The sequence below is a fragment of the Montipora foliosa genome, chromosome 5, assembly GCF_036669935.1.
Source record: "Montipora foliosa isolate CH-2021 chromosome 5, ASM3666993v2, whole genome shotgun sequence".
Classification (NCBI taxonomy): Eukaryota; Metazoa; Cnidaria; class Anthozoa; order Scleractinia; family Acroporidae; genus Montipora; species Montipora foliosa.
Genome location: NC_090873.1, coordinates 29694419 through 29706918, shown reverse-complemented (window position 1 = coordinate 29706918; position 12500 = coordinate 29694419). Strand labels below are relative to the sequence as shown.

Sequence of the window (12500 nt, the reverse complement as noted above, 5' to 3'; positions counted from 1 at the left end):
GCTTAAATGATAATTATTATTAGAAAGCTAAATTTTCGCATTGTTGTGGAAGGAAAGCCGCCACAAAAAGACTGTAGCAGGTGCGTGTATAGATTTATCACTGCAGGGCTCGAAATTGCGACCAATGCAGTTGCATTTGCAACTGAATTTTTTCCCATTGCAACTAAAATGTCTGGAAAAGTTGCAAATTTGCGACTTGTTTTCACCTTCGCTCTTTCAAAGCAAAAGGGCTAGCAGTTGCCACTTTGCTGCTACTTTTGCTAAAATAAAGAAAGAAATTACAAAATTATTTTGTTTCTCGCCGTAAATTTTCTTTCAATCTGAATGTTACAGGAGTGTAATAGACCAATTCGGCTAACACAATGTTGTAACCCAATTCAAATCTCTCGGGGTTAAGATTCTTTGTGTATTGCATTTGCATGATAATGTAGCATTCATATGGAAATATTTGGAACAAAACCTTTTATTCCCAAAGGATCTGGATTGGGTACAACATTCAGTTAGCCGAATTGGTCTATTGTATCGTAATAGACCAATTTCGATATACATGTATTAAAAATTTCAGTCCTAAACAAAAGGTATCATCTCGAGGCCCTGGGGAATAAACTCAAACAAAACCTTCTATTTATTCCCCAGAGCGTCGAGATGATACCTTTTGTTTAGGACTGAATTTTAATATATCGAAATAGGTCTATTTGGCTGCAATGTTGCATGCAAAACACCTTCGATCATTCGCAATTTTCAGTGGTTTCTTTACACAGTAGTATGGGCTCATATTTTGTTTTGCTGAACTGCTGACAACACAATGCAGCACGACGATTTTGCGACTAAAAGTTGCAAAATTGTGACTAACTTTATACGTATCTTGTCGCAAAATTGCGACTGATTTTTTCGTTCATTTCGAGCTCTGGTATGTACTACATGTAATACTGTGTTTAATGAGACAAAAGAAAGTCGCACAGGAGCTGCCGGGGCTCACATGGCTAATACCCAGAGTCCAGTAGCATTTAGCAATAATTGACAGTATTGTTACAATGTAGTTTCCATTGGACGGGATGTTTGTGTTTCTGGTATCATTTATACTCTTGGGAGGAGTGAGATTCTGGAGCAAAGTCAGTGAAGGAACAGGGCCTTGAACCAGTGTCAGCAATAACAAATAATTAAAGCAAGCATGAAATGCTGCACAATGTCACTTCAGTGCCACTTGACACCATTGAGTGTAATCTTATTTTAGATTGACCTATCTGATATCAACCACTCATGTGTGGAAGATGTTGACAAAATATTGCAGACTTATAAGAATATCCAGCAAGTTGTTGAATTTATCCTTGAAGGTACAATTTTACCAAGTAACTTGACTTTAACTTTACATGTAAGTGGTATACAGTACGCTGAATCCTAAACAAATTTGTACAGACCATATTCATAAATGGCGGCCAATAAAATTATAATTATTATTCCTTTGTCTTTCTGAAGACCAACCAGCCTCATTTCCATGGACAAAATACAAAAGAAAGGTAGCTCTAGATTTCTTTTTTAAAATTTATTGGTTACCATTTATGAATATGGTCTGTTCCTGACTCCATCCCTGCAAAATGAACGGTGAGCTCAAAAAGTGTCAATGCTTTTTTGGCTTTATTCTATTTTTTGGCTTTGAGCTATTTACTTTCAGTGCTAATTTAAAGTGCTACGATGATCAAAAAATCACTTCCCTCTTTTCTTCAGATTTTAAAAGTGTGTTTGTGTAACACCTGACTGGCAAATTTTGAGGTTTGATTTTTATCCACTGACTGATTGGACCTCAAGAGAGTTTGATCTGGTTAAAAAAACTTTAAGGGATTTCATTTACTCACTAGCTTAACATTTCAGGGTATAAAGACAGCTCATTATATATGCCAAACACAAGTCTGAATTAAAGCCTGAAACTCCCCTGTATCAGCTGTGTACATGTTGCAGGTCATTTTATTTCTTAGGCTAATTCGTTGCCAAACCGGGTCAATAGTTCTTTTAAACCTAGGTTAAAATGTTTTCAACATTGGTTGAAATTTCAAGAAGTACGTGTAAAGATAAATGAAACTCCAACAGTTATTGTATACATATATGTATATGTATATGTATATGTATATGTATATTTGCAAGTAAATTGGTGCTAGAGGTGAGTGGATGAACTAGGTGTAGCTTAAATTTTTGATGAGTTATTTCATAAAACCCTAATGGTTATTAAGTCTAGGCACTCACTCAGATTTTAAATGGTTAGCGTTAAGGTTGGGGTAAAAGGCATACTGTCTGTAACAAATAGCGCTAATAAGCAGTATTTAAGACTCTAAGCACCCATTTCAAATAGTGCAGATAAACAGTATTTAAGTCTAAGCACCCATTTTAAAACGGTTACACTGTAGCTAGCTTTCTGTGATTTAGGGTTAGTCTGCAGTCTGCAAGTTTCAGACATGATTGCCCTTCAATGTCTGGGTCATCCACTTTTCCAAATTATTGACCATTTTACTGCTCTGTATTGGTGTAGCTGTGACTTGTCCACTCATTAATTTTGTGGCCTTTTGATTTCTTTTTTCTGAGAGATTTCGAAAACCACTTCATACAGCATTTTGGCAATGGTTCTCTAGTTACGGTGGTAATGTTTTTTAAAAGCAGTTTCTCGAAGATAATGACACCTATACTTTGGTGACAAGTTCTTTTCTTTAATAACTATTAAACTGCAAAGGTTATCTTTCATTGTTCTATTTGCCCATGTCACCATCCTTTGTGCACAGTGCAAATGTTGCGTTTGGGGGGAAAGTCTGTCATCACTTTACTCACAAATTATTTTCCTTTGTCAAATTAAAACTTTGACTGAAATCACACCACCCAGAATAGATGTCCTAGTGTTCTAGCAAGGTCAGATGATTTCTTATATCTGAGAGAAAATAGTCACAAATACTTTGAGTAATGATTTTCAACATGAAGGGATCAGAACCAATTACAATGTAATGCCCCTTAGAACAGTTACAGGTCATGTTACGAAAAGCAATCAGATCTATTTGCACATGAGAAAGAAAATCAATTTGTTATTATGACAGTCACTAGTAATGATGCCTTGTTCCTGGTGTATTTTGCATACATTAGCGACATAGATAAACTTTGTACAGTATTTGTTGTCACCGTTGAGTTGTCCTTCAGAATCAAGAGCCCACTTCTTACAAACATTTTTTGCTTTTGTTGCACTGGAGACTGGGAGCATTTTCGTGCCATTTTTGTGCCATTTTCGGTCTTCTTCAGATAAATTTAGCCACCCTTTAACTTTTTCATAAAATTCCATTTGGCAGCCATGTAACTGTGGGTGAGCTGAAATTTCACTTTGTGTCATTTACACATGGGCGAAATGGTGGTTGCCGTGAAGGCTTGGAAATACATGTAGCTCAAACTCATTGGTAGAAAAACATCCAATGAGTTCAGTTCCTGATTTGATGGCGTAGCGGTTAGTTCAGAGGAGATGTAATCTCGGACGTCCAATGGTGCAAGGGTTCGAATCCTAGGGGTGGCATGGAATGCTGTGGAAAATCAAGGTAAGAGACACAGTCCGTCTACTAGGTAACAATCTGAGGGAGAGATAGTAAAGAAGAAGCTAGGGAAGAAAAGGGAGAGACGGTAAGTGTAATATGAATAGACTTGGAAAGGAAACTGTAGGGGAGGAATTTGAGCAATCTCTCTTTTTTCATTACTTTCTTTTTCATCCCCCCTAAAAATTCAGGCCCTATTTTTTTTATTACATCCCCCAAAAAAGGGAAAACCTTTTTTAGACAGTTCATAATTACCTAGGTTGAAACAAATTGACCTACAGGTAGGTTAAAAGAAATTGACATAGGTTAAAAAAAACCTGTAGGTACAATTTGACCTGCAACATACACATGCATTGTTTCTTAAACTAAGTCTTTGACATCATTTTGTCCTTGATTTAGCTCTCTCAAGATAAAGTTAGTAATGGCGGACCAAATTATTGTTCATCATCATCTGAGGTTTCATTGTTATAAAAGCAATTTTTTTAAATTTTAATCTGCAAGGAAAACCAAGTATACAGTCAATTCCAACACGACTATACCTCTTCTCCAATGTACAGAGAGTAATTCTGTGCGGAAATCAGCTTCAAGACATTCCTTGGTCCATTGTGTATCTGAGGCGACTTAAAGAATTTGATGTTTCATTAAACGCTCTGGTAAGTAATGGCATTGATCCAAGGCATGTTTTGTAATCCGTTATTAGAAAACTTTTATCTGGACTGTTGACATGAGGTGTCTTTATTATTTAGCTAACAAATTTTGGTAGTTTAAGTCTCCCCCCCCCCCCCCAATTCCTTTTTTGAAAGTCAAAGTTTGGCAATATTGAATGGGAACTGAATTTTATTTTCTTTCACACTTGGTTTTGATTTGTATTAAGTTGTATGATGTTGAAGTTAATAATGGCTATTATTGATACCTACGCTGTCTTTTAACCTTAATTTCCAACTGAATTTTTGAACATCTTTCAACAAGTGGGATGTGTGGGGGAGACAACTAGGCCTACTATATAGTGATGATCTTTCTTGTATCCTAGATTATGGACATATTTAGTATAATTATTTGAAATTTATTTTATAGGAATGGGACAAAATTGTATAGGTGGTTAATTCAAGAAATGATAATAATAATAATAATAATAACAATAATAATAATAATATTATTAATAATTTATTGTTAAGTTATATCATTGTTATTAGTGTTATTATCATGTTTATAAAAGTCACTCTTTTGATAGCTCTAGGTTAAAATTATTACAATTCATTGTTCAGCCCAGTGCTTTGAGATTGGCACTCTTGTAATATTAACTGTTACAAGAGGGGTCAGTAATAATAATGTTTTACAAAATTAATTATAATAAAAAATCTATAGATACAATACAAAGGCCAGAAATATAATTTGCAATATATACCGATAAATTATTATTACACTGAATATTAAAGCGTCACAAAGCTATTCATTATTTGGAACCAAAAGGTCGAGACAGCAGAAAGCAAATTGTTATCTTTAAGAAAGTTATGACATTTTTTAATTTCGAAGACATGTTTCGATGTTACAAACATCATCGTCAGTACAAAATATTTGAAAAACCGTTAGGACTTATATAACAACTAGGCGAAACTTGCATAATTAAATATGATTAAGTGACAAGAAATACATATTTGAGTGAGTTACAGAGTGTTAGAAAGAATGTAGAGCCTAAAGCGTAAGTGTCAGGTTGACGTGATGAACTTGTTGGTTTAAATTAGGCTGTTCCCAACAGTGTCCCATTGGACACACTTGAGCAATCAGGGCAAAATTGAAATTCTCAAGGGAAAGTGTGGACTTGTAACGAGGAACTTGGAGTCCAGCTGGTGAGAATCCTTTGGAAACTAGTAGTTGTTTTGAAATGTGAAGAACCAGTTAGGGAAGATCCATAAGCCTGCATTCTCTTTTGCCAAATAATTGCTCTTTGGTTATTATCAATGTTGACTTGAAAATATTAAATATTGATGCCTCACCAGACATTTCTTCCAAGAATTGTGGGTCATATTCCAACATTAGAAGTTCTTTCTATCAGGTAAGCTATCTGTAAAATACAGTATTTTTGCCTATAATGCCAACTTGATGCAATTTGGCCTGATAGTGTTACAAATTTTACTAATTTTGAAACTTGATTTTTTGCCATTTCGTTATGTTGGTCTTGAATACTCTAAAAGAATCCAACTTTTTAAGCATTATCAGAAAACATTCAGCAATTGCACCAACAACATTATTTTTTTTTGGCAAGCAAACAGATGTCAGGGTTTTAAGGTCCATAAGCCAATATATAATTTTGGATTGTTTTGGCTAATTAGCCTACACATTGCTGTGATATTTAAGGCGTATAAGCGGTAATTACCGGTAAGTCTCAAACAACTTGGCCCAGAAGAGCAGAATTTAAAATCTCTTTGTAAATAGCCCTTTGGGGCTGTGTGACAAAATTTATCCGATTTCATTCAATCAATGGAAACTGCCAACGAAATCAAGCAAAACGTTAAAAAATATACCCCACTAAAAAAATTGAACGAAGGGTTGAATGAAAAAGTAAATACAAAAGGAAGTATATAGGGATAGACAAAATGGGAGTAGATTAACAATTAAAATGAATCAGAATGGACACAAAAATTAGGGTTTTTGAAAACTGTTCAGCCTAACAGTTTTTCAAAGTTGATCTCTGTTGCTCGTAACGTAAATAATAAATTATTATGTTTGCTCAATTAGACATTTTTTCGGAACAAAGCCTAGTTGAGTGGTTTTGTTTAAAGTTAATTTCTGGGTTAACGTTAAGTTAACTTATCCATGAGTCAATACCAGGGCCCCAGAGTATGTTTGAAAGTGGGGGAGGGTGGGGACTTTGCTGTATGTATGAATAATATAATGTAAATTATTAAGTCTTTGATCAAGCCAAAAACAACACTTCCCCCCCCCCCCCCCCCTCAGCCCCTCTCTCCATGGCCCCTGAATACTGAAATGTTTGTCGCAACTCACACAGCAGGTGTGGTGATGATGATGATGATGACAGTGATGACAAGAATTGATTTATTCATAAAATACTAGTTAAGGGTGCGGCCAATCAAGTCAAGTCAAATCTGAAAGAAAGAGGCGATAGCAATATACTGCTAAGGAATGGCAATTCTCAACTTAGAGAAAAATACCAGTAATATTGGGGTAATTCTCTAGTTAGCTGTTACAACGGTACTTAGTTGTTTTTCCAGCTGCATCATTGCTTTCATGGGTAGATATCCTGCCACCCAGATAATAATGATGATGATAATGATGGTGGTGGTGGTGGAAGGGGGGGGGGGGGGGGGTTGGTTTTTGCTGAAAGGGGAAAACCGGAGTACCCCCAGAAAAACCTCTCGGAGCAAAGCAGAGAACCCAACAACTCAACCCACATATGACGCAGGATCTGGAAATCAAACCCGGGCCACATACAGTACCCCTCAGATATACGTTAACCAAAAAACGCGCATAATACGCGTCTAAATTTACGCGTATGTGCGTATAAGTATACGCATATGTGCGTATAAATTTACGCGTATGTGCGTATAAGTATACGCGTATGTGCGTATAAATTTACGCGTATGTGCGTATTTACGCGTTTGTGCGTATAAGTATACGCGTATGTGCGTATAAGTATACGTGTATGTGCGTATAAATATACGCGTATGTGCGTATAAATATACGCGTATGTGCGTATAAGTATACGCGTATGTGCGTATAAATATACGCGTATGTGCGTATAAGTATACGCGTATGTGCGTATAAATTTACGCGTATGTGCGTATAAGTATACGCGTATGTGCGTATAAATTTACGTATGTCCGTATAAGTATACGCGTATGTGCGTATAAGTATACGCGTATGTGCGTATAAATATACGCGTATGTGCGTATAATTATACGCGTATGTCCGTATAAATATACGCGTATATGCGTATAAGTATACGCGTATGTGCGTATAAATTTACGCGTATGTGCGTATAAATTTACGCGTATGTGCGTATAAGTATACCCGTATGTGCGTATAAATTTACGCGTATGTGCGTATAAGTATACGCGTATGTGCGTATAAGTATACGCGTATGTGCGTATAAATATACGCGTATGTGCGTATAAGTATACGGGTATGTGCGTATAAATATACGCGTAGGTGCGTATAAGTATACGCGTATGTGCATATAAATTCACGCGTATGGGCGTATAAGTATACGCATATGTGCGTATAAATTTACGCGTATGTGCGTATAAGTATACGCGTACGTGCGTATAAATTTACGCGTATGTGCGTATAAGTATACGCGTACGTGCGTATAAATTTACGCGTATGTGCGTATAAGTATACGCGTATGTGCGTATAAGTATACGCGTATGTGCGTATAAATTTGCGCGTATGTGCGTATAAATTTACGGGTATGTGCGTATAAGTAAACTCGTATGTGCGTAAAAATTTACGCGTATGTGCGTATAAATTTACGCGTTTGTGCGTATAAGTATACGCGTATGTGCGTATAAGTATACGCGTATGTGCGTATAAGTATACGCGTATGTGCGTATAAATATACGCGTATGTGCGTATAAATATACGCGTATGTGCGTATAAGTATACGCGTATGTGCGTATAATTATACGCGTATGTCCGTATAAGTATACGCGTATGTGCGTATAAATTTACGCGTATGTGCGTATAAATTTACGCGTATGTGCGTATAAGTATACGCGTATGTGCGTATAAGTATACGCGTATGTGCGTATCAGTATACGCGTATGTGGGTATAAGTATACGCGTATGTGCGTATAAATTTACGCGTATGTGCGTATAAATTTACGCGTATGTGCGTATAAGTATACGCGTATGTGCGTATAAGTATACGCGTATGTGGGTATAAGTATACGCGTATGTGCGTATAAATTTACGCGTATGTGCGTATAAATTTACGCGTATGTGCGTATAAGTATACGCGTATGTGCGTATAAGTATACGCGTATGTGGGTATAAATTTACGCGTATGTGCGTATAAATTTACGCGTATGTGCGTATAAATTTATGCGTATGTGCGTATAAGTATACGCGTATGTGGGTATAAGTATACGCGTATGTGCGTATAAATTTACGCGTATGTGCGTATAAGTATACGCGTATGTAGGTATAAGTATACGCGTATGTGCGTATAAATTTACGCGTATGTGGGTATAAGTATACGCGTATGTGCGTATAAATTTACGCGTATGTGCGTATAAGTATACGCGTATGTGCGTATAAATTTACGCGTATGTGCGTATAAATTTACGCGTATGTGCGTATAAGTATACGCGTATGTGCGTATAAGTATACGCGTATGTGGGTATAAGTATACGCGTATGTGCGTATAAATTTACGCGTATGTGCGTATAAATTTACGCGTATGTGCGTATAAGTATACGCGTATGTGCGTATAAGTATACGCGTATGTTTGTATAAGTATACGCGTATGTGCGTATAAATTTACGCGTATGTGGGTATAAGTATACGCGTATGTGCGTATAAATTTACGCGTATGTGCGTATAAGTATACGCGTATGTGCGTATAAGTATACGCGTATGTGGGTATAAGTATACGCGAATGTGGGTATAAATTTACGCGTATGTGCGTATAAATTTACGCGTATGTGCGTATAAATTTACGCGTATGTGCGTATAAGTATACGCGTATGTGGGTATAAGTATACGCGTATGTGCGTATAAATTTACGCGTATGTGCGTATAAGTATACGCGTATGTGCGTATAAATTTACGCGTATGTGCGTATAAGTATACGCGTATGTGGGTATAAGTATACGCGTATGTGCGTATAAGTATACGCGTATGTGCGTATAAGTATACGCGTATGTGGGTATAAGTATACGCGTATGTGCGTATAAATTTACGCGTATGTGGGTATAAGTATACGCGTATTTGCGTATAAATTTACGCGTATGTGCGTATAAGTATACGCGTATGTGCGTATAAATTTACGCGTATGTGCGTATAAATTTACGCGTATGTGCGTATAAGTATACGCGTATGTGCGTATAAGTATACGCGTATGTGCTTATAAGTATACGCGTATGTGCGTATAAGTATACGCGTATGTGGGTATAAGTATACGCGTATGTGCGTATAAATTTACGCCTATGTGGGTATAAGTATACGCGTATTTGCGTATAAATTTACGCGTATGTGCGTATAAGTATACGCGTATGTGCGTGTTACGAAAAATAGCGTTGCGTGACTAGCGTTACTGTCTAGAAGCTTCGCGAGAGTTCGTAGTTTGTTTATATTTAGGTTTGTACGTAAGCGTTTCTAAATCGGTGTGTTTTGTAATCTTCTATTATTAGATTCATTACTAATTTGGAAAGTTCTAGAAGTTTATTGTCAGAGTATATAAGTAGACGAGTCCAAGAGGAGTGTTTTTCTAACTAGTTTTTCACAAGCGAAGAGAGTTGGCGTTGGCCGTGTTTAGTCAAGTGTGACAGAAGCTGTGTGCATTCAAGTTGGCGGAGGCCGTGTAAGTTTGTCGAGTACGAGTTATTTAGAGTTTTACTTCGTGGAAACTACGTTCATTTTTGGAATAAATCTCCTTGTTGTTGTTCCGACAACCCTGCGTTCAGTTTAGTTTGCAAGCTACCTTTCCTCAAAACGTTCGAACTCGTAACATTGGGGGCCTGTCCGAGAGGAATTCATTTGTTTGCTGACTACAGAAACCAGGAAAGGACAATTCAAGAAGGAGTTACAGCTAAAGTAAGGAGAACTGTACGAGAGACTATATTGTGTTTTTGCTGTGGAAAAAAGTTGTAGCGATTGAAAGAGCCGTGGAACTTTAGTGCTGTGAAGTGGAAAAATTTATTCAGCTTGGCGAAAAGTTTGGTTTGGAAGGAGAAAAGCTGCTTGAATTTGTGCGTGAACAAGAAGAAAAAGAACGCGAAGAGAAATGTAGAGAGGAAGAACGTGAAGAGAAACGAATGCAGCTTCAAGAAGCGAAAGAAGAAAGACAGAGACGCGAAGAAGAAGATAGAGAAGAGAGACGCAGACGACAGGATGAAGAAAGGGAAGCGAGACGCCGGGAAAGAGAAATTAGGAAGTTACAACAGGAAGCTGAGCTCTTGAGACAGAAGGAAGCTGCCGAGGTTGCCAAGAGAGAACATGAGTTAGAACTTGCTAGAATAGCAGCAATGAATGGTGATGGTCGTACTGCAGAAAGGGGTGACAGAGAGGATCGGGCTAAGGCACCTAAACTCCCCTCGTTTGTTGATGGTAAAGACGATTTGGACGCGTATTTGCAGAGGTTCGAGAGATTTGCGGAGACAGCTAAGTGGAAAAAAGATGGATGGGCATCGAAGCTCAGTGCTCTGTTGTCTGGACGGGCACTAGAAGTGTATTCACGTTTATCGGAGGACGCAGCTAAGGATTATGACAGGGTAAAGATTGCGTTAATGAAGAGATATGACCTCACCGAAGACGGCTATCGTCGAAAATTTAGAGCATCCAAACCAGAAGTTGACGAGAGTCCGGAGCAGTTTATCGTGCGACTGGACAGATACCTGTTACGTTGGCTAGAGCTTTCGGATACTGCGCGAACCTTTGATGGTCTTAAGGACTTGATCGTGAAAGAACAATTTATTGACTCTTGTCCTAAGGATTTGGCAATTCACCTGCGAGAAAGGGCACCTGAGACTCTAGCAAAGATTGCGAAGATCGCTGACCAGTACTTGGAGGCTCATGGTAAACATTTGTTCAGCTCAGCGAGCAGAAAGCCAACAATGCAGCCTGAGAGGGACGAAGCCAAGAACATGCAGATTAATCCACCAGCTCTGCATTGCTTTAAGTGCAACACCCGAGGTCATAAAGCTGTCAACTGCCCAACCCTAACAAGGAAGTGTTTCCTATGTGGTAAGCAGGGACATGAAGCTAGAAACTGTCGATCAGGTGGACGCAGATCAGGAGGACAAAGTAAGGATGGTAACCCTGTGCAGCGTGGTCAAGTGAGTGCCAGTTGTTTAGTTCAGCCACCTGAGGTTAAACCTACTGATGAAGAAATTAAGGCCTGTATTAAAGATGATAAGTTGCTGTTAGCCTGTGGTAAGAAGATTCCATTGTTGAGTAGTGCTTGTGTTGAACCGTTGACTGGAGTGAGAAGTAAAATGCCTGTCGTGAAAGGTAGAGTTGGAGAGAAGCCTGTTGATGTCCTGAGAGATACTGGTTGTAGTGGAATTGTAGTAAAGAGGGATCTTGTGTCTGAGGATCAGTTTACTGGCGAATTTAATGTTATGCTGCTCATTGACAATACGGCAAGGAAAGTTCCCATCGCAAAGATTGATGTTGATACACCTTATCTTAAGGGCCAAGTGGAAGCGCAGTGTCTTCCCGATGCTGTTTATGATTTAATTATTGGTAATGTACCAAGCGCAAGAGCCGCTGACGACCCAGATCCAAGCTGGCAAGTTCCTGTACAAGAAGTTTGTGCTGTAACCACGAGAAGTCAAGCTAAGAAAGCTGGAGAACATATTCCGTTGAAGGTACCAGATACCAAAGAAAGTCCTATAGTTGATAGAGAAAAGCTCAAGCAAATGCAGCGTGACGACGAGAGCCTACAGAAATTTTGGAAGAAAGATGACGTAGTTGTGAGAGGCCAGGCTGAGATTTCATTTGAAGTGAAAGGTGGAGTTCTGTACCGCGTCTACAAGCACCCTTATGTGAACGGAGGTAAACCCCTGAAGCAGGTTATGGTTCCTGTGCAGCTGAGAAGTCGAATAATGGAACTAGCGCACGGATCGATCATGGGAGGTCACATGGGAATAAAGAAAACGACTGATAAGATTCAAAGCGCGTTCTATTGGCCAGGCATTCAAGGGGACGTGACTCGTTATTGCAAGTCCTGCGATGTATGTCAGAAGACAGTTAACAAGGGTTCCG

General features: G+C 38.3%; 1 protein-coding gene across 3 annotated transcripts in view; it reads left to right on the top strand.

Annotated features, from left to right (window-relative positions):
* LOC138003898 (leucine-rich repeat and calponin homology domain-containing protein 1-like) overlaps nucleotides 1-12500 on the top strand; it is a 25394-nt gene that overhangs the window by 1173 nt on the left and 11721 nt on the right. The window contains exons 2-4 of one of the 3 annotated variants that reach the window (XM_068850205.1): nucleotides 1235-1334; nucleotides 4056-4207; nucleotides 5552-5607. In XM_068850205.1, the coding sequence (XP_068706306.1) occupies nucleotides 1235-1334; nucleotides 4056-4207; nucleotides 5552-5607 (308 nt within the window). The remainder of the gene's footprint in view (nucleotides 1-1234; nucleotides 1335-4055; nucleotides 4208-5551; nucleotides 5608-12500) is intronic. The other 2 variants (XM_068850207.1, XM_068850206.1) reach the window with 2 other exon arrangements.